Source organism: Ochlerotatus camptorhynchus, unplaced genomic scaffold (assembly GCF_037179485.1).
Source record: "Ochlerotatus camptorhynchus isolate MF236.1 unplaced genomic scaffold, CSIRO-AGI_Acam_v1.1 ptg000330l, whole genome shotgun sequence".
Lineage (NCBI taxonomy): Eukaryota > Metazoa > Arthropoda > Insecta > Diptera > Culicidae > Ochlerotatus > Ochlerotatus camptorhynchus.
The window spans coordinates 14,679,094-14,704,470 of NW_027040818.1; the positions used below are offsets into that span (position 1 = coordinate 14,679,094).

At 36.2% G+C, this 25,377-nt stretch overlaps 1 protein-coding gene across 14 annotated transcripts in view; it reads right to left on the minus strand.

Moving 5' to 3' along the window:
• The window catches only part of LOC135708360 (RNA binding protein fox-1 homolog 1-like), a 953,484-nt gene that overhangs the window by 297,197 nt on the left and 630,910 nt on the right, over positions 1-25,377 (minus strand). For 12 of the 14 annotated variants that reach the window (XR_010518292.1, XR_010518293.1, XM_065230430.1 and 9 more), the window contains 2 exons: positions 23,525-23,980; positions 16,671-16,724 (listed from right to left, as the gene is read on the minus strand). Coding sequence is in view for 12 of the 14 variants with exons in the window: in XM_065230430.1 (XP_065086502.1) it covers positions 16,671-16,724; positions 23,525-23,980 (510 nt within the window). In the remaining 2 variants the exon portion in view is untranslated. The remainder of the gene's footprint in view (positions 1-16,670; positions 16,725-23,524; positions 23,981-25,377) is intronic. The other 2 variants (XM_065230426.1, XM_065230425.1) reach the window with 2 other exon arrangements.

The following is a 25,377-nucleotide window of genomic DNA, read 5'->3' on the forward strand; positions in this document are numbered from 1 at the left end:
CTTAACTTAAAAAAAAAAACAATACAGCAGAACGTACGGTACGAGATGTCCACGTTTCATCCATTTATTGGATTGTGAAGCATCGTGTTTTAATCTTTGATTTTAACAGGCCCGATGTTTCTGAATCATCTTGCCCCTGAAATGCTGCACAGTAGGCCTGGCCGTTTTGATATGTTAAGATGTTCAAAATATACCAAATAGACAAGAAAAGGGATGGAGGTGTATCTATCATTTTCCAGGATGCTTTCATGAACTGGCTGTGTTGGTGTTAGATTAGATTAGATTAGATGTCCGGGAAACATTTTGTTGGGATTTTTGGGTGAAAAATATAAGAAATTCACCTGAGGATTAATAAGAAACTTCTAAGGAGAAAGTTTAAATAAACTTCCAGAGAAAATCTAAAGATGTTCTAAAGGAAATTGCAAAAATGCTCTAGGCGAAACCAGAAGAAATTTCCGCTGGAGTCCAGGAAAAACTTCCGGGAAAATCAGAAGACATTTTCATGCGAAGCCGAAAAGACTTATCAAGGAGTGTAGGAAGGGGGGGGGGGGTTTAAAAACAGTAAAATAAAAACTTCCAATGACAGAAATGTGCTGGAGAAGTTGGATGAACTTCCCAGTGGAAGCCAGACAGACTTTTGGAAGAATATTAAAATTAAATTAAATTGCATCTTGTAGGAGAAATGGCTCTAATGTTGGATCTATGGATCGAAGATTGGACCCATCGCTAAAAATCTGCTGTTTATAAATTTTATCTAGATGAACGCGTCATTGGGACGGTATTAATGGATATTTTTGGTCGCTATTGAAAATTTAGTCGATTGCTGATTAGGAGCATTTAGGTCGACAATACATCCATTTTCCCTAATGCTTTCAAATTGAGTCGAAGAGCAATTTAAATGCTACAGATTATGATTTAAAGTTGCAAAGCCTTCTAACTCCAGTTACATCTATGAATTCTATCCGCTAAACCACGGTAGGTACGCCCCAAATGAGCAAAGTTCGTTCCTGCAACGTTCATGGCTGCCAACACCTTACAACTTTGTTGATCACAAAGCTTTGTTGTGTTCTTCCGCCTGGAAAAAGCTTAACACATAGAGTACTACATTGTGAACTCGGGGAGGTGCTAAAACTTTGACCGGTTCGAATTGGACACCACTGGCACTGGGTGTGAAAGCGTTGGTGAGTAACATTTCATCCTCTTTCGCATGGAGACTCAAACGCCGGACGATATCGAATTTACTCTTCGTCAGAACACGGGTTCAGTGTGAAAATTATTCCATCCCATTAGTCAACCGAGAGGAAAGTTCAGCGAATGAACAATACAGGGCCAGAGCCCGATTAAAATTTTGCTTAAACCGTACAATTTACTGTCTCAATGATTTACAAAAAATATATGGTAACAACGAATGTCACCGTAATTTTCAAATTAAAATTGCTAGTTTCCATCATCCTAATTTCTGCTACTGGTGATGCACCAATTCCACACGGTCAACTTTGCAACAACTCCTCCAACTCTGTTTGTCCCATTCATCATACGAAATTAGACCGTTGATGTGAGCCGGCGAAAAGTTGGTCATTGCATCGAAGAGAGAGAGAGCCACCAGGAAATCGAAGGCAATTTGTATTGAATGTTCTTCGTTCATAACTGGCCAGGCCAGTGGAAAATTGCAATTTCCTCCTCCTGCTTGAGGCCGGCTTCTGCTGTAGATAATGGATGACCAACTTTCTCTGCCCAGAGCCCTGTGAAGATGTCTTAACATACGCTGACTGCTTTATTTATTAAGTCATCATCAACCGGTGGGATGCGAGTGAGGGGGGGGCGGGGGGTGCGTGGGGAAGATGAAGGTTTGAACAACCTGCCTCCTCCTCTTTTGTGTCAATTTCCGTCGAACAAAAGTGTGACAAAAGAGAAGCTCTCTGTCAACAATCGTAACTTTCAAACACGACATGACCGAGAGGAGAATTTCTGCACTCCAGCAGGAAGCGAAGGGGTAAAGGAATTTTACGATGCTGTCTTTTCTTTGTTGGACCTTCAATCTATCATAAAATGGGGAAAAGGAGACTTCCGCCATGAAAGAAGCAGAGTAGGAGGCAATTGTCTTATGCTCCGATGACATTGCTACTGGTACTCTGCTCAGTTCCGAAGGCGAAGATATTCATGAGATATGATGACATCAAACGATCAATTAATCTTGCCTATCTTGTCATGTCTCTTGGTGCTCTCGGTGTTTAGAAGCTGGAACAGCTGCTGCTGCTTGCGGATGGTATGTCAACTTTGAACCGCCCGGAGAAGATTAATGAATAACCATCATCAGCAACAGCAGCAGCAGCAGCTGGAGAAAAAGTTATTCATGGACGACACAATCAATGAAAGCAATTTATTTGACTCCAGCTCTGGTGACCCGTTTTTTACTGCTTCTTGGAATCAAAAGGAAGTGTATTTATTCAAACGCACTGATTTAATTGATGAATGTAATCTGTTTTATTTGATTGAGTTGGCGGTGGGGGTGGTAAAGTTCATCGGTAATTAAATTTAACTCTCGTCCATTTATCAATCGGACAACCGGTTGAGTGAAATGTGGAGTTAATCTATTAGTGCCGGGAAAAACCGGGCTGATTCGTGATCGTGGCGTACAGTAAACACGTCAGTCGCCGATTTCCAGGGAATAAAAGTTCAATCTCAACCACTCAGTGATTCCTGGTATTATTTTTTTTTTGCGAGATTGAACTTTTATCCGCGAGATATCGGCGACTGATCTGCAGGTACGCCCTAATCACGAATCAGTCCGAATCAGTTAACATTGAAGTCATTTCTGTTTGATAAACAAATTCAGCAGCGAAACTACATGTCCATTATATACGTTGTACAGTCCCTCAATTAAGGGTCAACTAATAATAATTATGAATCAGTCAGTCCAGGGTGTTAGCCAACTGGAAGTGATCCTTATCTGTGAAGTGATTGTATAAAATATACAGAATAGGGGAAATGACGGCTTCGGCATGACAGACTATTTTCGGCAACCCAAATTGAAACACTATTTTCACTGGATTTTCTTACGAAAACACTTCGCTGAATGCATGCAAACTATTCTTTATGCTTTCAACTTCAATTTGGGTATATTTTTACCACTGAGAAAAAGCAATCTAGCAGGGTTTGCTTGAAATGAAACACACGCACTACAAATTGTAGCTGATTTCGAGTTGCCGATAATAGAACAGCAGATTTACATGCAGTTCAAATGGAACGGTTGCCGAAGAAAAACTGGTTGCCGACAATACTCGCTCTCACTAGAGAAGATTGGAGCTTTGTAAAAGCGTTTCAAAACAGTTTTTGACAATTCTTTCGACTGAAATTGTTAGAGCATCTGGCAGCAAAAGATTGTAAACAAACCAATACTGCATATGTGTGCGTTCCATAGAGAAAAAGGCTACAGAAAGAAGGTCGCTGCTTAGGTTGCCGAGAATACGTAAATTCCCCTATATCTTTTACACTTAGAAAATTCAATTTGTAAAAAAAATTAAGCCTGGGGCCTTCAACTCCTACTAGATCAAGAACTAAGTATATTTTGTTACGAAACAATAAACTATCGACTCCGTAAAGCAAACGCGATTGAGCCTTTTAAATAAACGGACTAGATAACAAAAAATACTTGGGGCCTCATGATTTCAAAACCCCAAAATTAACTGAGTAACAGATTAATTTTCAATGTCACTTAGATCAAAGGCTATCGGATTGAATGGATCATTAGACCGGATTTGTGAACAGTGATTTGGTTTAAAAGTGTAGAACTTAATAAAAATTAGATCTACGTAAAATTCTTTTATTTTTCTTCGACTACATCACGTGATGTAGCTTGACAAACTTCACTTTCTAGGAAAATATGAAGAATTTTCAACAATTTAATGATCAAAATATTGTTGACTCACTGTTCCTGCTGTCTCAGAATTGACTACTTTACCCTACTACCAGAAATCATAAAAAAATGGGAGTTTAGGGAAATTTCCAAAATTCTGAAGATTTGAATTTAGTTTAGAGTCTAAGGACCCTAGCAGAGTGAACACTGGTGACCGAGCGGACAAAAGAGTTTATTAATGCTATTCAATTAGAGCTGACCAGCAAAAGGAATAACAATTATTAATACAATCTATTGTCTGTTCGGTCATCAGTTTTAAATCTGCCAGGCACCTTCCATGATTTTTTTTTCGAGATTTTTGACTAAAACAAAAAAAATCTTGGTTCTGGATTAGATCTAGATAGATCTAGATAGAAAAAGAAAGAAAAAAGTGTGATTTTGGCAAATTTCCAAGATCCTAGATTATACCCAGAAAAATTTCAAGTGTTTTGTTACTTAAAACATATTTTTTAGTATTCCAATTTTTTATAGTCTTCTTCCAAAAATACCCATTGAATTTTTAAGTTAATTCAGTGTTAATTCTAAATAAATCCTAAAACAGATCTGGGTTAATTTTTAAGGGAACATTGAAATTGTGTATTCTGAAATAATTCTTGAGATATTCCTGAGAAATTCTTAAATTGATTCCAAATATATAGGGAAAGGACATTCTGAATTGCATTCCTAAGTTATTGTGGGTAGAATTGTACAAGTTTCGTGTGGAGAGTAGCAGTAGAGTTTTATAACACTTGAATGCTGACGATAATTCAAAGACTTTAAAAGGTTATTTTAATGATAGTTTCAATGGAATACTAAGAAAGACTCAGAAAAGTATTTCAATGGAATTCCGAGAAAAATAAAACATCTAAGTAATGATATTCTGAGGATCTTTAATTGAAAATCTTGAAAGATAACTTAAAAGAAATACTAAGAAAAGTTTCCAGACAATGGATTTCTGCGAAAAATTCCGAAGGATGTCTGAGGAGAACTTTGAGCTCAAAGAAAATGTCGAGATGAATTTAAAAGGAATATTGTTCTCAGAATAGTTGCCATTTTTTCCTATCTTTTTTCAATGATTTTTAGCTGAGGGCTAGTTTACCACAGAAAAGTCGCAAAAGGATTTTTAGAAGGATACTAATAAACTCTAAGGAAGGTTTCAAATTTAAGATTCTTGATTTTAGAAAAATGTTCAAGATTGTATTGGTATTTATGTAATTATTTTCAAAATTATGTGACTAATTTTTGTGACTGTGACTGGATTTATTTAACGATAAAAACAAATTTTTAGGTCCCCAATTTTGACTTGAATTGCAGATCCTGGATTTAGAAACAATTGCCATATCCCAGAAGAAACAAGTAAAGATTTCAGATTAAACACAATTTTCATGACTTTAGGGATTTGTTAAATATTGAAGACTCCATAAAAGCATAGAAAATATTAAAAATATAAAACGTCGTCCTAGTAAAATAATCAAGATCCTAAACATAGAATTTATATCCAATTTTTAGAACAGGAATTTCTATTTTTTTTCCGTAGTTTCAAACTTGGATGAATTTTAAAGATCTAAATCAAACATTTCAAAATTCTGCCACTTCAAGAAATCATGCAGATTTTTAACTATGAAAAAATGTCTAAAATACGAGACCTGGATAGTTTTCGAAATAAATAGGGACTACAAGAGGTTCACAATCGGTTTTCCCCGATTGGTAGACAAAAATGTTCAAGACTTGAATTTGAATTGGCGACTGGATTGAAATTTTACATTGGAGCAATTCCACGCCAAATGACGAAGCGATCTGATGTGACATTCTCCGATTTGCATGGAACTTTGCATAATTTTTCGTTATGATCACTCGGGCATTCATATTTGAACTAAAATTAGGCCATTTTGAATTTCGCAAAAAAAAACAAAAAAATTAAAATGGCGAATTTGATATTTTACAACTAATCATAACTCGAAAACGTCACTTCCAATCGAAATGACGCCTTAAACTAAGTTGTAGGAAAAAAATGCTTTCGAAGAAAAAAAAAATACACACTAAAAATTCAAGTTTTTTTTTTATTAACAAAAACATATTGAAGAATTTACCCTCTTAAATATTTTTGAATGATTTTTATTAAAAAGTTTGCAATAAGTGTTAGCTTCAGTGAAATTTTCAAGTTCGACACTTAAAAATAACCAACAATCGTAAAACAACGATTTTATTTCAAGTTTTTAAACTTTTTGTTTGTACCATTTTTTGGTGAAATTTTCTTTAAAAAAAATTACTAAAAGAAGTAATCAAAAAGTTCGAAAATTTTACTAAAAGATGTTATTCTATGATTTTTGTGAATTTTCAAGTGTCCAACTTGAAACTTTTTACAAAAGATTGAATTAAGAAAAATGAAAGCTGCTTATGAAAAATATTAAAACAATATTGGAAGAGGTTATTTTTTTGGTATTCAAGTTTTAATCACATTTATTGATTTTTAGCCCAAAATTACATGTATTTTTTTCCGCCTAGGTCCAGGGTGGTCACTGGCTTGAAACATTTTAGTTCCCGTTTTTTTCCCGGTTGTCAAACATAATTTTCCCGGTTCAATTAAAATAGCTATAGGATAAGTGCACCAGTATTGAACATAGGTTCCTATTTTGGCCATACCTCAGAAAAACGATTGAATCACAACGTTAGTGCATTTTGTGGGCGATATGAATGTGTATCCCGATGAATATGATTTGAATCAATAACCTTAACAGAACACAAGACCTCAATCAAACTTGCGAAAAAACGTTAAATATCGCCAAAACATGGCCAAAATAGAAGCATGACTAATATAAGAGCGTTTCCTTCGTGTAAAATGTCAAGGTTTTAAATCAATCTCTAAGCCTGAATAATGGTCTGCAAGAGCATGTGTCACTAGGGGTCAGACGGACCCTCCTACAATGCTCTCGTTTCCTGGTCTTTGCCGTCATATTTTAATTTCCACTGAGAAACTGCAATTCTCTTCAAACTGTTCCTAGTTTTCCTTTCCGAGTTTGAAAAGCTTGAGCTTTCGGACCTACTACTTGTGAGTGAACTACTCGTAGAAACTGACGAAAAGCTTACCTTTCGGTGACGCTTTTTCCTAAGTTTTTTTGACGACGAATTCCCTTTTCCCCTCCTTCGTTTTCTTCTTTTCCATCTCTTTCAAAAATGTTCGCTTCACTGACTCGTCTTCTATGCTCTCAGTAGAACTTTCCTCTGACAACTTTTTTTTTCGGTTTACCCCTTTGTGAGTCTTCGTTCTCTGAATTTGAATCTACTTTAGCGTCTACATCTTTCTTAACTGGGTTGGATAAATCCACTCTTGTCCCTTGTCCCTGTTTAACTTTTTGCTCCCGCTCGGCTTCGATTCTCTCCTGATTTGCCTTCAATTGATCATTCAGGGTGGTCAAAAGATTCTCCAACTTCCTCTTTCGCTCAATGTTTTCCTCTTTTATCCTATTCTCCTTCTCCTCCATAGCTATTTCCTTTTACCTCATCAATTTTTGCTGTGCTGAAGATTGCAGCACAAACATCTTGAAATGCTTGATTACCTCCTTTACATTTTCCTGTTTCCCTTCCTCATATCCTGCTAAAACCTTCAATATCTCATCATTCTGCTTCATTGATGCTTTCAAGTCCTGCTTTTTGGATGTCAATGACTTCCTATTTAAACCTCCACCTGCTTCATATCAAGGTTGGAAAGCACCTCAGAGCGTTAGCAAAGCAACTTTGTGCATGCATCTCACAACACTCGGCAAAGAGTGTGTGGTTCTCTCATTTACTTCGCACACTCTTTTTGCAACTAATCTGTGAGAAAGCGATCCACACAATGAGCGGTACACTCCGTGCGGCGCAGGAAGCAAATATAATTCAACAAGCGCTAATGTCTTCTTTGCATTATTTGCAGACTCTGCGTACCACGACTGCAGGCATAGGAGATGAAGAAGGACATAACATTTTTTTTTTTTTGCTGTGTTTCCCATTTGCAACCCTACACTGAGTGGCACTCTTTGCGTCGGAGCCGTCGGAGCGATGGCTACACATTGAGCATTCGTTATTTCTGGGTGTGTTTCTGTCTTCTCTTCTCCGCTGCTTTACACTTGCGCAGGGTGAAAAACAAGCCAACTTTGTATTTGCTTGATTCTCACTTTGTATATTTCAGAAAATCAGTGCATTGCCTCATCAAGCTCATTTCCTGTAGCTGTTGCATATTTAGGATTTCAATCTCACTTCTAACTTCCTCCACAACCTTCTCAATTTCCGATCCTAGTTGTGTGGGTTCCGTTGGGAGCTCATTGTTTGACTACATTTCAGTAAAATAAATATGAAACAGCTAACTAGCATGCTTTCCTAGATCTGAAATTTTACCGAACTGTTTTCCAAGACAGTTCTTAGGTGAAGTTCAATAAAATTTTAGGAAAATTCCAACGATAAGTTTCCAAATGGTTTTCTTTGACAGATAATTTTATGGAGATAGTTTTAAGGGAATTCCCGTGAGAATTATTGTGAATACTATGATAACTGTAATGCGCATTCTAATAGTTGCCTTGAGGGGATTCCTGAAGTACTATGGACAAAAATTTCAAGTGAATTCCTGAGAAAATCATGAAATTATTCAGAAGAATTCTGAAAGCAACTTTGAGGACCTTTTGGGAAGACACTAACGATATTCTTGAGAAAGGTATCTAAGGTATCAAAGTTTGATCGGTAAAACATTGTCTTCGAACAAATATGAGATCCCGAAGTACCTGAAACTGATTCACTAGTAGAAGGTAGAGCAAAGTTCATGGTATAGACGAAACAAAGGTACAAAGTACCAAAATTCGATCAAAATATAGTCAAACATAGTTGAAAATTGCAATCAAACTCCCGGTTATTTTCTGGTGGAGTGGCCGCCTTGCATATCTTTCCCGAAAAGCAATTATTTTCTCCTACAACTCTTTTTCAGATGCCATATCTATTGGAAGTGACGTTTGAATTATGATTATTCTTGAGATTCAAAATGGTCCAATTTCAGGTCAAATGTGAATGATTGACTATAAGAAACAATAATGCAAAGTTTCATGCAAATCGGAGAAGTTTGAAAGTTATTTTAATTTTGTTATTTGGTTTGGAAATGCTCATTGGGATAGCAGCTTCCACAGACAGGCTCAGATTTTTTGTGAATTACGTTTTCTAAAAATTGGAAGAATGTATAATAAATTTTTCAGGGGAAAAATATACTTTGTTTAAAAATTATTACAAGGAAGGGGGCAACATTTCCATGCTCCTTCACTTAGAGCCTGTGGAGGTGTGTATACTGCCTAGAATCGCATATCAGTCCCATATGGAAAAAGTAGGCATTGAGAAAATGACAACCAAGTTACTACAATCCCAGCAAACATTGGAAGCAGAATAAGAGCTTATTCTGTCAAAAAATTTCTTGTTCAGCTAAACAATGGCTTATTCAGCCTTTAATCAGCTCAAATTGTTTGTTGGGATTCCCATTCAAAATCATAGCGATTTTATTGATAATTTTTTCGAGTTATAATCAATTGCAATGAAGTTTGCATGTTGTGTTATATCAGTGAAAAATGTGGTAATTCAAAAAGCACAAATGTAATTTGACTTCTGGACTGTGGAATGTCAAAATGGGGCTGATATGCGATTTGTTTGCATGATCAAAGTCCGTAGTTTTATTAAATAATATGAAAGTAGATGCCAATTGACAGTGGATAGCGGGACTGATATGCGTTTATGGGCAGTATATATTGATATGGAAAAGGGACCTCGCTGCATTCTCTAAATTTTGAGAGGAATATATTCTATGACGGTAATAAAAACAAGTGATTCTTATGCAAGATGGAGAGGTACCGAATGAATTCCTGCCTCAAAGTGGAAGCAGTCAAAATAGAAACAACTGAGCGATGAACAGAGCGGTTGTAGTACATACGCTGATGTAAAGGTTGCTTGGTGCTCGAGGAAGCGGTGGTGGAAATGGACATGATGTCACCGGAGGCCAAGAAGAAAAGTGAAGAGAAAGCAAGCAATGCCCAAAAACAGCAGCCACCTGTTTTAAAGCAACGAAATGACACCTATTACTTCTACAAATTTAGATTTTTTTGGGTATGCAAATACGATTGAAAGAATTTTAAGGAGCTTTGGCCAGATAAAAAGAGTCGCCTCCCAGAAAAAATAAGCCCTATGAATATTTGTTTTAATATCAGTTGTTACTCGGCTGCGTAAAGTTTTTTTTTTCAGACGTGCGTCGGTAGGCTTCAAAAATGTTTGTAATTATATTCTGGAACATAGAGACCTTTGAATGGTGGTAATGGTAAGTGTTGTAAAACGAATCGCTCAACAACAACAACAACAACGAGTGACTCGTTTTTACCGAACTCGCACATTAGCATCCAGAGATTTCTATTGAATTTATGTCAAGTTCGCAAACTTTGAACAAGGAAAACATTTAAATCCCAAACTTGAAGAAATATTAATTCCATATACTGGACTTTGTTCGGCTAGAAAATTTCCTAAAATCAAGGGCTGATACTGATTTAAAATCTGCTCGGATTTGAGTAGATGTTTCTCATATTCGACCAAATTTTGCATAATTCAAGTCAAGAATAAGAAGAACTTATGAATATTTGTTTTAATATACGTTGTTACTCGTCACGTTTTTTTTTCAGATGTTAAGAAAAAAGCGTCTATGGGCTTCGGAAATGTTTGTAATTAGGGGAAATGACTCTAATGTTGGCCTATGGATCTAAGATTGGGCCCATCGCTAAAAATCTGCTATTTATCAATATTATCTAGTTGAACGCGTCATTGGGACGGTACTAATTGATATTTTTGGTCGCAAGCATGTGTGGATCCATATTAGGGGCATTTAGGCCGACATTACATCCATTTCCCCTATATTACTTGGGGAAATTTTTATGATCTTAAACGTAGGCAACTTTTCGAACTCTGGAACATAGAGACCTTTGAATGATAAAGTGTAAGTGTTGTACAACGAATCGCTCAACAACAACAAGGAGTGACTCGTGTTTGCCGTACTCGCACATTAGCATCCAGAGATTTCTATTGAATTTATGTCGAGTTCGCAACAAAAATAAATCGCTTTCCTGAATTAAGGAAAACAGTTAAATCCCAAACTTGAAGAAATTTTAATTCCAAATACTGGACTTTGTTCGGCTAGAAAATTTCCTAGAATCAAGAGCTGATACTGATTTAAAATCTACTCGTATTTGAGTAGATGTTTCTCATATTCGACCAAATTTTGCTCGAATATGAGTGACATCTACTTAAATTCGAGAAGATTATTACTCAGGCTATGAGTAACCGTGGTTTTAGCGACAGTGATGTGAGTAAACGGAACTTAAATTTAAGTCAATTTCTACGGCCGTGTACGACAATAACAATTTAAACTGAGTAGTGGTATCGGATATCCTAAATGTGTCGAATTCAGGGCTGGTAGTGCTTATGCGAAATAATAGTAGTGACTTTAGTGACTAAAATGACTTGTAAATACTTAATAAGTAACCATTTATATGGTTACTTAGAAGTTCAAATACGGTTTGATATTGAAATAAACTTTTTATGTCATGCAACTTAAAATCAATTTCCATAAATTCCTCTAATTTAATCGAATCTCAGAACGGAATCTCTTGCTAAAAGCATTTGAAGTGATTTGAATAATTTACTTTTGCTTATGTTATACATGATGACTAGCATATAGTAATTCTCATTTATTTGATTAGCTTAAATTGGATTCTGCGTTCGAAATGTTTAAAATTTTGATATATCTAGATTCTAGGTAAGATAACTTTAAAAAATTTGCTAAGAACTTTTCACAGAATTTTTTTCAGAATGATCTCAAGAACTTTTTTAAAATAATTCCCTTTCTCTTAAACTTAGAGCCAAATAAGCATTTACAAAAATGATATTGCCTTCTTGAAATTCTTTGGAGAAAATCAACCAAATTCTTGGAAATTTCGTAGTTGGAAATGCTTAACATCAAATATCAGAATTAAAGTGGACATTTTATACGATAGATGAAGAGATGAAAGTAAAGAGTTGATAGTTCCGTTATAGTAAGGCAGCGTGAAATTTGTATATAGAAAGTAGGAAGCGAACAAAGGAAGGACAATTTTGAGCAAGGTACGAGTCGAGTAGAGCATCTCTTTTACCAAGCTCATCCGTTAATGAGGGATGGCGAGGGGTGTTTCCCCTTGCCACCACTGGCAACAGGGATGATCGCCGATTTTCACATGTAACTCCGATGTGCGGAAACAGTTCTATCGATTGTTTCACTCTCAAGTCGCTATCTGACGTAAACTACGCGATTCGTACCTTCCTCAAAATTGTCCTTGCTCGATCTCTACTGTGTATATACAATTTTCACACTGGCGTACTATAACGGAGCTATCAACTCTATAATTTAATCTCCTCATCTATCGTATAAAATCTGCACTCAAGTCTGATATTTGACGTTACGCATCTCCGACTATGTCAATCGTTAAATTTACGCATGAAGTAATAACACATGATTAGTTAAAGTAGATTATTTTCGATTTTTTATTGATTCTTCTAGGAACGGCTCCTTCCATAAATCCACTTTAAATTTATTTGAATTCTCCTTAGAAATGCCAAGCAATTAACATCAGAAATTTAATAAATTTCTGCTTAAAATAATCTTGGACTTCTCCCCTGCATTCAATTGGAAATTCAATTCGTATTCTCCTTAGAATTCCCATAGTATTTCCTCAGAATTCTCAAAACAAAAATCTATCACAGAATAACTATGAAACTCTTCACAGAATTCCTTTGAGATTGAACCCTCCAAATTTCGATATCATCTTCTCTGAATTTATTCTGAACTCTTTAGAATTCTCTTGGAATTATCTTCAGAAATCACCCTAGATTTTTTTTTAGAACTATCCGCAGAGATCATCTTTGGAGTTCACGGGATTTTCATGGAATTTTCATCAGAACTCCAATAAGCAAAATTTCAGAACTATTTTTGAAATCTCATTAAAATTGGATCTAGAATACTCATCCAATCATCATAGAATTTTCTCAGAACTCTCATTAAAATTCACTCTCAATTATATTGGAATTGTTTCGGAGCTGAATTTTGCGTCTCTAATAATTTAAACAATAATCAAAAGCGACGCTCCTATGTGTTAAGCTAAGTTTAACTATATTGCTACACCTGGCTTAAGATTTAAACGGAGATGAAGAAATCGGTCCTCAGAGCACTAAATTTTACATGAGAATTTCATAGTCTGTACTTTGGTATTTTTCACTGATATATCTTGGTGTCATCCCTAAAATCCTTTAAAATGCTCATAACATTTACATTGGATTTTTTAAAGTTCTAAATATCCTTGAAAGACTTTTGAAAATCTGTCACAGACAAATACCTTTGGAAAGTTTCTAAGGTTTACAATTTATCTTCTGGGAAAGGAGGTATATTTATTTTCCCCGATTTTTAAGCGAAATTGAAGGCATTTCCCAATAAATAGTTTTCCTGGTGTTCTAAAGTTTTGCGGTTCAGTGGTCACGCGTTGTTAAAATTTTCAATTTGTTTACATATATGAATATTTTGTTAAAACTACAGTTTTAACTACTCAATTCAAACAGTTTATTGATATTTTTAAATGTCACTCTATTTTAGTAGTGAAAAAGTGACTTTAGTGACTATTTTTTTGGAAAATAATGACTTTAGTGACTTTTTGGTGTAAAAAGTGACTTTTTAGTGACTGGCTTCAAAATAGTGACCAAGTCACTAAAAAATGACCTGCTACCAGCCCTGCGAATTGCCCTTAAAGCTACTGGCTTCATAGAACGATTTACTAAAAAAAATCAATAAGTGCCCCAATATATTTTGAAAAAATAAGAGCATGTTCCAAGTGATTCGCTCTATGGTCCAACGATGACAATTTGAGCTAATAGAGCTAGTGTGTAAATTAGACACCTGACATTTTTTTTATAGCAGTTCACCAAATTTCGGTGGTTCTGGATTATACTAATAGCTTTAGTTTTAGATCAATTTTTAGAAACCTTACTCGCAAAACCTTGTCAGAAAGTTCTCCCGGATGATTTTATAAAACAACCGAAAAGTTACCAACGAAGTTTTGTTTTTTTTTTTTTTTTTTTTCTTTATTTTTGTGATTTTTAGCCGTAGGCTAGTTCATCACATCAACGAAGTTTTGGAGAAAACAGGTATTGTGATCATTTTGTATATTTTGCAACGTTGTGAAAATTGACTATCTGACTCGAAGTGGTCAGATTAATATCTAAAGCTACAATGTCAGACTTTCTGGATGTGACTCTTCCAGAATCACGTATCGATTAATCAAAATAGGGACAGTGTGCCAGTTATGACACTAATGCTTCAGTTTTTGGCAAATGATAAACTTTTAAATTTAAGGTAAAGCCAATTAGAGGACCACAAGGGCCAAAAACCTGTACACTTACCCTACCGATGTTTATTTTTTTTGTAGTAATCAATAAGTGATCAATTGTATTTTGGAAAACAAGAAGAGCATTTGATCTCATCGTTCAGCTTATCGGTAAGTAATCCCTAATTTAGAGCGGCACGATTGCAATTCATCTTATCATTTCAGTTAAATAGCAGATTGAACCTCTTCAGTCGACCACTATTCTATGAATTTAAACCATTTGGTTACAAAAACACCATATCCCAAGTAACATTGCAGGTTTTATCGCGGTTTTATAGCATTCTACAAGTCTAAATCTTGGTCTACAGAACCCTCATAAAACCAAAATTGTTACTTGGGAGTGTTACGATGTATGACTCGTAAAAGACGATGGGTACTGATGGAGTCAGAGAGCAAATTGGCCACCAGAACACTATTTCTCTCTATTGCACAATTTAAAGTTCACGAAAACAAGCCTTTTCGCCTTAAGGGCCACTCACATTAGATCCGTTCGCGTTGCGTTTATATAAATTTGACAATTAGACAACAGATTTAGCTGTCAATTTGCTGCAACGCGTCAAATCTGGATCTAATGTAGGTCGCCCTTTAGATTCGGATGTTCCGGTTTAATAAAAAAAAACAATGTAAAATTAAATCTAACAAAAATCAACGATACTTCCAAGGAAACAAACAGTTTGACGAAATGCAAATATTAGGAGAAGTATTGTCATCGTTTCGAAACGCAAAAGCCTACAGAATGGGCACCATTTTGAACAATTAAAAAGAAGAAAAAAAAATTAACAGAAATCCTTCCCAGTGCAGCAGTCGGTTTACCTTATTTCTCAAAACATAACATTCAAAGCAATATTTTTTTTTATGGATTCAAATTCAAACAACAAAATGCATATGACAGACACAGTGCAGTACTGATATTGCAATGACAGTATGATAGGTTTCCACCCAAAAACCGCGACAAACACACTATTATATCCATCACAATATCAAAGTCCGGACCGGATGAGTCCGGATAGTTAAACGAGAACCAAAAGCGACAATCTATATCGGTGTTAGTATATTTGTATATTACAGGTAAAAGAGGATTGAAAGGAGGAGCAAACGGAAAGAAAGCAAATATGTTTCGAGCAGTACGATTTTATTTTTTTTTTAAATGGAAGAATGAACCTAACATGTGTATTCTAACATCGTGATATGTTTGGTGTCGTTTGTGAAAAGTTTGTTCAGAAAAAAAAAATTCAATGACTAAAACTAATAAAAAAAAAACGAAAAACCAAGAGTAAGGTAAAAATAAGTATAGTACAAAGAAGAAAATAAAATAAAAAAACAATGGGGAAAAACTGGTTGTGGTAGTACTAGTAATAAAGAAGGAAATCAACAAGGTTTCGAGAGAAAAAATAGAGAGTATGAAAAAATAGAAACAACAAAAAAACGATGTTAAAAATATATATAAACAAAAAAAAAGATTATATTTTTTGATTGCAAATTGTTTTTAAGCGTAATTTTCATATTTTTCGTTGGTATATATAATGGGGGAAAGTATCAAATTTGTCCTAACAAAGAGAGGGAGTGGGTGGATGTCCTAGCGGTAAGCCCTTGCCTGATAAATCTGCCATTTCTAACCTGAATCAAAACCGAGATGGTGGAGGCGGGCAAAAGGGAAAAACAAGAGTTCGGAAGCCAATCCGTCGTAATGTGCAGTGTAACGATTGTGCTTTTAATTGAATTTCTTGCCAATTAAAACCGGTTATGGCCCCGGCCCCTGAGGCGCCGTGGGAACTGGGAATAATCAAACATCATAATTACAGTGTATCGTCGTTACACAAAGCTTCGGAGGGAAAGCATTTTTAATTAATTTCTCCCGCTTTGTCGAAGTTTATAATCAACACATTCAGCTACGACAAGGAATATGAAAATAGAGGCAAAGTGAGACTTGCCGGGAGCGAATATAATTGCAATTTATGCACAGATTGGCTTCTAAACTTTTTTTTTCCATTTTTTAATGAGATTTTATATTCCATTTCTCGTCTTGGGAAGCTACTGAACTCGCAAAGCTCATTCACCGAGGACGGCGCCGATGTCAAAAATGATTGAAAGTGAAATCAGTCAATTTTGACGTTTCGGCTGCCTCCGGGAAGGGCCTTCTGCAGGCTTCGTTAAACTGATTTTACACTATTTGGCGGCGTTTTGACTGTTCAAAATTCCTAACCCTAGTCCCTGATTCGCCGAAACTAATTCCTCTCGCTCAGACTCGGAAAAATGGAAACTAAACCAAAGCAAGAACCTAAAACCTAAAAAAGAAAACAACGGAAAAACGCTTCACATACCTTGCTGCCTCGCTCGTTGAAGATGATCTCCACGTCCAGGATGGTACCGAATTGCTGTGATGGAAAAGCAAAAGTTGAAAATTAATCTCAATTGTCGACGAATGGCTGGCGCTTTTTCAAATTTTCTAAACTCTGGAAATGAGTTGGAATCGCACTCGACGTTCGCTGATCTAAATATATGTATCTGGACCAGAGGGATGCGCCCCGCATGTGTGGAGGGGGTGTGTGGTTTGAAATTTAATTTAAACTTGCTCCATGGCTCACATCCGTCGGTGACGTCGGCGTGAGATGAAGCCATGAACAGTACGATTGAATGATTGGATGGGAAGGGATTGGATGAGTTGTTTAAATACTTGCTTGCAAACATGGAAGCTTCGGGAGCCAACCCCCGGCGATCGGAATCGGATCTCCAGTATCCATTTGTCGATGGCGTTTTGGTTAAGCTTGGTGTTTTCGTGTATTAGCTTACAGCATATCAGCTACCACGGTCGAGTGGAATCGATTTCAGAGGCACGATGATATACATACATACAAACACTTGAAATGTTGGGTTTTCTCATAATTAAATCGTGTTGGTAGGGAGGTGAGATGTGAGTGAAGAGGCTGGAACGGGAATGTTTATCGAAATGGATGATTTGAAGTGAAACAGACATCCCAAACCAGTTAGCAGCAGTCTGGTTTGCTCGTGAAGGAAATGGTTTACTTTTGGCAATACTTGTTTAAATTTATTGAAATAGCTCAGTACCTACAATGAATTTTACTTCCCTGAAACCACAGCACAACATTCAGGAATGGAGCGGCGTGAAGTGTTTGAATTTTAATTTAGTGAATGAGAAAATTAAATCTGCAATGTTGATTAATTTTTGATATATGACCATATATATCGACAAACAAATCGTATATAGTGTACAAAAATGGATTATACGCACAACGATGGAAGCCACATACGTACAAAGCCAAATTTATTTCATAAGCGATTTTATTTGACATCACATACGATTTGATCTGTGCCAAATTATCATTTAAAGCTGAATAAGGGCTTATTCAGAGCTGACGTCTTCTTTCTGGATAAGTTTAGCATACTTCCCAAGTTCCCTTTCTTGGACTTCTCTAGAGTTATCTGATCTTTCACGAAATCTGCCTTGAGAATCGCTGAATGCATTTTTATGAGCTTCCCTACTTTTCTGAAAGTTTTTGAACTTCTCCAAGGTTTACCGGATTTTTTTTCAGGGGCTTTCTTTAAACCACACATTTATAAATTATCTGGAGCATTTGGATAAGAATTTCCCATAAGTTTTGTGAAGAATAGTGGTCATCTACAATTCACTCTCTATAGGGATTTTGAGGACAATTCCGAAGAAATTTGACTAGAAGTTCCAGGTAATTTTGAGAAGCATTTCAAGAAAATTGTCAGTAGAACTAAAGGTGAAGTCCATGCAGCGTTGCCAGATATACCGATTTATCGGTATTTATACCGATTTTTGACTTTTAATACCGATTTATATCGATTTTTCATAAACAATCATTACTGCCTGCCGGCAATGAATTGTCAGAAGAAACTATTGTGAGAGATTTTTATCATTTTGAATTAAAATTATTGAGCCTGCTCAAAAAAATGTCATTTGCAAAAATGTCTTATACTTGATACTCTTTCGGCTAATGTTTCCATTTTCTCGCCGTTTTTGGTTACCAAGGAGTCAAAAAACAGCTGATGACTCATCCCGGTAATTTCTAGCAACTGCTTTTATTCAGTGGAAAAATAGGTCCATATAAACGTTAATTTTAGAACTTCCTGAAATTACTTTAATCTTCCTTTTGAAGTTTCTTCCAACTTTCCCTAGGAAATTCCGTCCACCTTACCCTGTTATTTTCTGATTCCTTCCGGAAAGCTATTTCGGCTTCCCTTGGAAGCTTCTTCTAGCTTCGCTCGAAAGGTTCTTCTGTCTTCTCCCGTCAGTTTTTTCAACTGCTCCAGAACTTCAGGAATGCTTCCAGAGTTTTATTGCGGTTCCATTAGCTTCAGGAAAACTTCACGAACTTTTCAGAAGTTCTGAAACTTCAGAATAGTTCGGAATTTTGGGTAGGTTCCGATAAATTAGAGACAGTTTAATTAACTTCTATTCAAATTCGAGAACCTAGGAGTCTCAGCAAAGCACAGAGAAATCCAATGAACTTAAGGAAACTGAAATATTTTTGGAACTTCACAAGTCCAAAGAACTTCCAAGAAATTTAATGGTTTTCAGGATAGTTCCATTTGTTTCTGGAGTATTGAGATAACTTCAGGGAAGCTCTGAGAACATCAGGACATATAAATTAAAGGAAATTTCTTAACCTTTAACTAAGTTCCGAGAAACTCAGGGAATTTCCGAAAACTTCAGTAAAGTTCCGAGAGGTCCATGCACATTTTGGAAACGTAAGGGAAATTACATGAACATTAGAAAATTGTGAGAACATTTTAAGGGAAGTTCTTTGTTTTTTATCGGCAGTTTCGAGAACTTTAATTTTTTTTTTTAATATCGAGAAGATCAGAGAACTTTAATGCTGCTGTTCATCAATATAAAAAAAATGAGCGCTAAAGAAAATCCAAGGACTTTTAAAGAAGATAAGCGATTTTCCTGGAATTTCAGAGTTCCGAGAAATTATGGGATATTCCGAAGTGCAATTCAGGAATGTTCCGAAAGCTTCAGGGACATTGTGGGGGTTTCAGGAATGTTTTATAAATTTTAAAATTGCTAGATCAATAGAGCTTGTGAGGAAATTCAGGGAGTATTGTGCTAACATTCCCCAGAAATCTATTTCTTCCAGATACATTCCATCTTCTCCTTGAAGTATCTTTCGACTTTTCCGTAAGCCTGGCGTTCGACTTTTTTCCAGAAGTTTCTTCCAATCTATCTTAGTTTCATTCGTCTTCCTCTGGAAGTTTTTCCATAAGTCACTCTCCGTGGGTTTTTTTCCGGCGTATTGGAAGGTTTTCCGAGCTTCTCCTGGTTTCCAATTTCCAAACTTTTATGGCTTCTGGCTTTTTTCCGAAAATTTCTCAAAAAAATTCCATAAGTTTCTCAATATTTGTCTTGGAAGATCCCCATCGGATGTTTTTCCGAAAATTCTTAGAACTTCCTTCAAACTTCCTCCGCAAGATCTTCCTTTTTCTTCCGCTGGAAGTTTTGTCGGTACCATTAAGAGAAAAATTCAAATATATTCCAGAAATATCTTCCGACTTACATGGAAAGTACATCATTCGATTTTAGTCCAAAAGTTTGAAAAAAAAAAAATAATATAAAATTAATTAAATTAGTGAATACCGATAAATACCAATTTTTTCAATCATTTGATACCGATAATCATGAACACAATCTGGCAACACTGAGTCCAAGACACTATCCTTAATGACCACATATGGCTGGAAATCTCGTAAAAGTTAGTCAATCACTCAATCAATTAAATAATTCTGAGGAGAGTACTAATCGAGAATAATTCCAAAAGCATTTGATATTATTTAAAACAAATAGTTTCATGGAATTTCCGGCGGGGTTTCTAGTGGAAATTTTGATCATTATTTCCAAAAAAAATGTAGTTGCATTCCAGGAGATTCTAAGAAATTTCAAATTCTAAGAATAGTATTATGAGAACTCCAAGAAAATTCCAATAGATTCTCTCGACGCCATTTTGAAAAGAATTACAAAGGAATACTTAGGAAATTTTGCATACAATTTTTAGGTGAAATCCAAGGAAATTTTGGAAGAATATTTTCAAAATTCTAAAGGACATACCAACAGATTTCAGAGAAATATTTTGAGGGAATTTCAAGAAAAACTATGGAGAGGAATTAAAGCAAATTCTCGTGAGAATTGTAAAGAATATGTTCATAAATGTAGAGGGAATTTCCAGAGTATTCTGGAGAAAATTCCTAAAGTCTACTGCACAGAATGCACTGAGCTTCTGAGCTGTTATGTAGAAACTTTCTTGGAGAGAATCATATATTTATCAAGAGGAATCCTGAAAAGAACACTCATGCTAATGATCACGATTCAAATCTTATCCCCGAACAAGTCACGAATGACCTAACTGTAATACAAAAAAAATCCTTTGAAAACATTTTGAAACTATTTTAAGAGATGAACTAGCCTATGGCTAAAAATCTCTATGATAAAGAAAAAAAAAAATTGAAATTATCCTAAGGAAATCTTTAAGAAATTTTCAATGGTATCCTGCGATAAGTTCCTAAGAAATAATTTAGTTAATTCAGGCGTTGAATATTCTACAAGATCTGACAATCAAAATTGGTAAAAATTTGAAGTTTCTGTGACTTGTACAAGGGTCTAACATTAACGAAAAACATTATAAAAATCACCATTGCCATCGAAGATTGCAAAACTTAACAAAAAATCTTTTATTTTACACCTCAGACTTCATTTTTGGTATTTCATAAAAAGCAATTGTTCAGATATCCGAGTTTGAGGAAATATTCTAGATATGACGCATTTCGCGCCAAATCGTATTAGGAGCTGGCAGCACCCTCTCAGATTTCAATGAAATTTTCTGGATGTGTGGACCTTGACTAAATAAGCCACTTTGCATATACTAAGTTTTTCCAAAACCTTTGAGAAGGGCCAAACTTTTTTGGAAGATTTTTTTCAAAATTTTTTTTTTTGAAAAATGATAGTTCCTACAAAAATGTGATGTATGGCTGACTTTTAGGAAATTGTTCAAATTACCCCTCACCATCCCTCTCCATAGGGGGAGTTTGGTAAAGAGAGATGATCAAACCGATTTGTACCTTCCTAAAAGTTGTCCTAGCTCGCTTTCTACTCTCTATATGCAATTTTCACACCGCCGTACTCTAAACGGAACTATCAATTCTATACTTTCATCTCCTCCTCATCTATCGTATACAAATTACCTCTTTAGTCTGTTATTTGAAATTACCATCTTCAACTTTCACGCAGAAGTAATACTAAACATATAGTCAGAGTAAAATGTGCTTATTTAGTCGAAATCTACACATCCAGAAAATATCATTGAAATCTGAGAGGGTGTTGCCAGCTTCGATTCGATTTGGCGCGAAATGCGTCATAGCAGACTTACATTTTTTAATAAAACAGAATTTAATTAAAATAGATATTGAAAATACCATTTAAGTCTCCAATCACATTCCCGGTGTGGTTTGGAGTGGTTCTTGCCTGATTAATTGGATTGCATAATTCCGGAGTGATTTGAGATTTGGGCGTAATTGCTTTTGTAAACAAACACGGCAATTACTGATTTCTCTTGAATAAAAGCTTAATCTCACAAACAAACTATACCAAATGATAGAGGAATCATTCCTCTTCCTCATAGTATTATTAATTTTCGAGATTGAGCTTTTATTTGTGAGGAATCGGTGATTGACGTGTTTGTTTACAAATGCAATTACGCCCAAATCTTAAATCACTCCGGAATTATGTGTTATGGGCCTCATTTACATTTTTGCAAAATATCAGCCATTTTGGATGTCGTAATTTATTTCAAAATTTCGTCTTTGGTATTTTTCAATAAATTTTAGCACTGAAACGTCACTTCTGATCGATATGACGTCTGATACAAAGTGGTTTAGAATAGTAAAGTAATTGTGGGAAAAATAAAAAAACGTTAATTATTTATAATGAGAGAGAGAGAAGGATTAGTATTTTCCATTTAATTCCACTACTTTATTTGCTTATCCTTGACAGATACGCGTATTTCGTCTACAATGTGCAGACTTCTTCAGTGTCTTGTACTAATAGTCGAGTATTTACTAATCCTTCTCTCTCTCATTATACAGGTATTCCACTAAGACGCCCACATTCATCAGGGTTAATTATTTGTTTTTGTCGGAAAGTATATCTTCAATATTTATAATTTATTTTATAATAACGCGCATGCAAATTGCAAACTTAAAGACTATTTAAAACCATGGACACTTAAAAATTCACAAAAATCGTAGAACATTGGTCATATTTTTAAACTTTTTATTTTCTAGCTTTTTTATGTAATTTCAGCACAGATAACGATTCAGAATGTCTCAAATATTGTTTTCTGTGTAGAAATTATATGAAAAAATGTATTAACAAAACCATCAAATAGGGGAAAAGTTGGCTTCGGCAATACCTTAACCTATTATCGTCAGGGGGTAAACAAAGTCCTTGAGCACTCAAATTTGGCCAATAGTTGCTCTGAAACACAATGTATCCACACGACAAAATTGAGCTCTCAAGGACGTTGTTTACCCCCCCGACGATAATAGGTTAAGGTATTGCCGAAGCCAACTTTTCCCCTATTTGACCGAAAGCTTTTGTTCAACGATTTTCCTCTATTTTCAAGTGATAATAATTTTAAATATTCCAAACATTTGCATTTTTATGAGCTTTTTAATTAAAAAAAATACCTTTTTGGGAATTATTACTCAAAATTACTAAAAATTATCATGTATATTTTTCCCAGAAGGACTTTATTTTCTCTAAAACTTTTTCTCATACGTCATTTCGATCAGAAATGACATTTTCGTGCTACAATTTATAAAAGACGCCATTTTGAAACCAAAATGGCCGAATTTTTGAAAACATGTGAATGATTGCCCATAACGCACAATTATGCAAAGTTTCATGAAAATCGGAAAAGACCGAATTTTTTTCCGATTCGTCATTCGGCGTGGAACTGCTCCTAAGCTGTTTGATTTTGCTTTAAACCATTAAAAATTGAAATTCAGGTCCTCCAGCAGCCTTTGGAAGTCCTGAGAATTCCAGCAATTTTACAAAACTCGATGCTTCGAGTGCGTTACCCAACTCAACTCCATTACAAACAACCTAAGGTAGCAAAAAACCGAAAACAGTACTCACCCCAAACATGGACCGCAGATCCGGGTCCCGAAATCGGAACGGAATATTGGACACGTGTAGTCGCTTTGGTTGTGCTTTGGATTCGGCCAGCGCGGTAGCGGCTGCCACGGCGGCGGCCACATTCTGCTGCTGTTGCTGTTGTTGACTTTGGGCGGCTTGGGTGGCGGCGGCCACCACCGACATCTGCTGGGCCGTACTCAGCGGCACCGTTCCGGTGCCGGCAGTCGTCGTGATGGTACTGCATCCGGTGGTCATGATACAGCTCCCGGCAGGACTACTACTGCAGCTGGTGGCGCTGCTCGCCATCGAACTGTTGGCCGCTATTATCGCAGCGGCTGCGGCGGCGGCGGAGACGGCGTCTGTCGGTGAGCTACAGCTACTGTTGCTGTTGTTTTGGTTGTTGTTGGCACTTGAGACTTGCGTTTCTGGTTCCGTTTGCTGCAATAATTCGGTCTTCTTATCGAGACAATTCGCGTAGCGTTTTGTGGAAGGAGGCAGGGAATGGTGTTGGTGCAGAAGGGTGTGTTTGGTTATGTAATTGGAGATGATTAATACGACAATAGCGACAACGCAAATGGCACAAAAACGAAAAAAAGGGTTTGTGATCAGATTCAGATTTTGAGCGGCGTGAAATGAAAAGAAAAGAACGAAATAATCGATTAAAACACGATGAACCAATTTGGAATTCGGCAGTAATTTTGAGGCAGGCTGAAAAGCTTTAAACTAGTGTTTGTCTCTGATTTCACTAAAAGGCAAGTGCCGCCATCTTAGTATCAATAACAGTAACAAGTCGCAACACATAGATGGCAGCACTGAAAAAGATGCAAAATTCACGATTAAAAGCAAATTCTGGATGCAGCAGGTTGAAATCTGAAAGCGAATAAGCTCTTCTAACGATAGCGCGGTGAATCCAATTGCTGCAATTTTATAGCTTTCCCATTTAAGAGATAAGAACACACACACAAAGCTATCAGCGTAAGACTAATAATCTACACGGTTCGGAGAAGAAGCTTTGTGAAATCGCGCGACGTGTGCTGCCAGTAGAGTCAACATTTTGCGGAGAATGGAAAACTTTTCATCCCACTATTGGCAGCGGCGGAGCCGCACTAAGACGACACCGAAAACGACGACCGACACGTGGTTTGCTAAGTTTGAGGCACCTGCTGCGGAGAAAATTATCCGCTAAATTTCGGTCACGTAGCGTAGCAAGGTGGCAGCTACGACGACGACGACGACGACAGTGGAGATAGAGAAATGAGTTTTCGGGAAGTTGAATATTTCTGTTTACGGTAAGGGAACATCCATTGAATACGTCATGCTTTAATGGGGGAGTGGGGGGTTTAAAAATGTGTGACAAGCAATGTCTTAGGGATAAGAAAAACATGAAAGCGGGAAGGGGGGTTGATTCTCCCTAAATTTCGCGTGACGTACTTAATGCATGCTCCTAAATGTAACTGAACGAGCATGGTAGAGATTAATCTGAGCAATTACCAGTGCGATTAATCGTTAGAATTACTGGGGATCGTGATCGGGTTGTGGTTTCAAATTATGATGAAGAGATTGGAGTTAGTTTGCTAGAATGTGGAGGGGCTAATAAATTTGGTAGGGTCAATTAGAGCGATTACATTGTTAGGGAACTGCCGGGCTTGGCAAAATCTTTACCTATTACCGTCAGCGGAGTGAATAAAGTACTTTGCGTACCAAACATTTGTCACATGCAAAAACTGGGCTCTCAAGGACTTCATTTACCCCCTGACAATAAGAGGTAAAGTTATTGCCGAAGCCGTAATTAACCCTAGTCATTGACAGCACAACAAAACACAAATCTTTTGGAAATTTGTGCCATCAGTGTT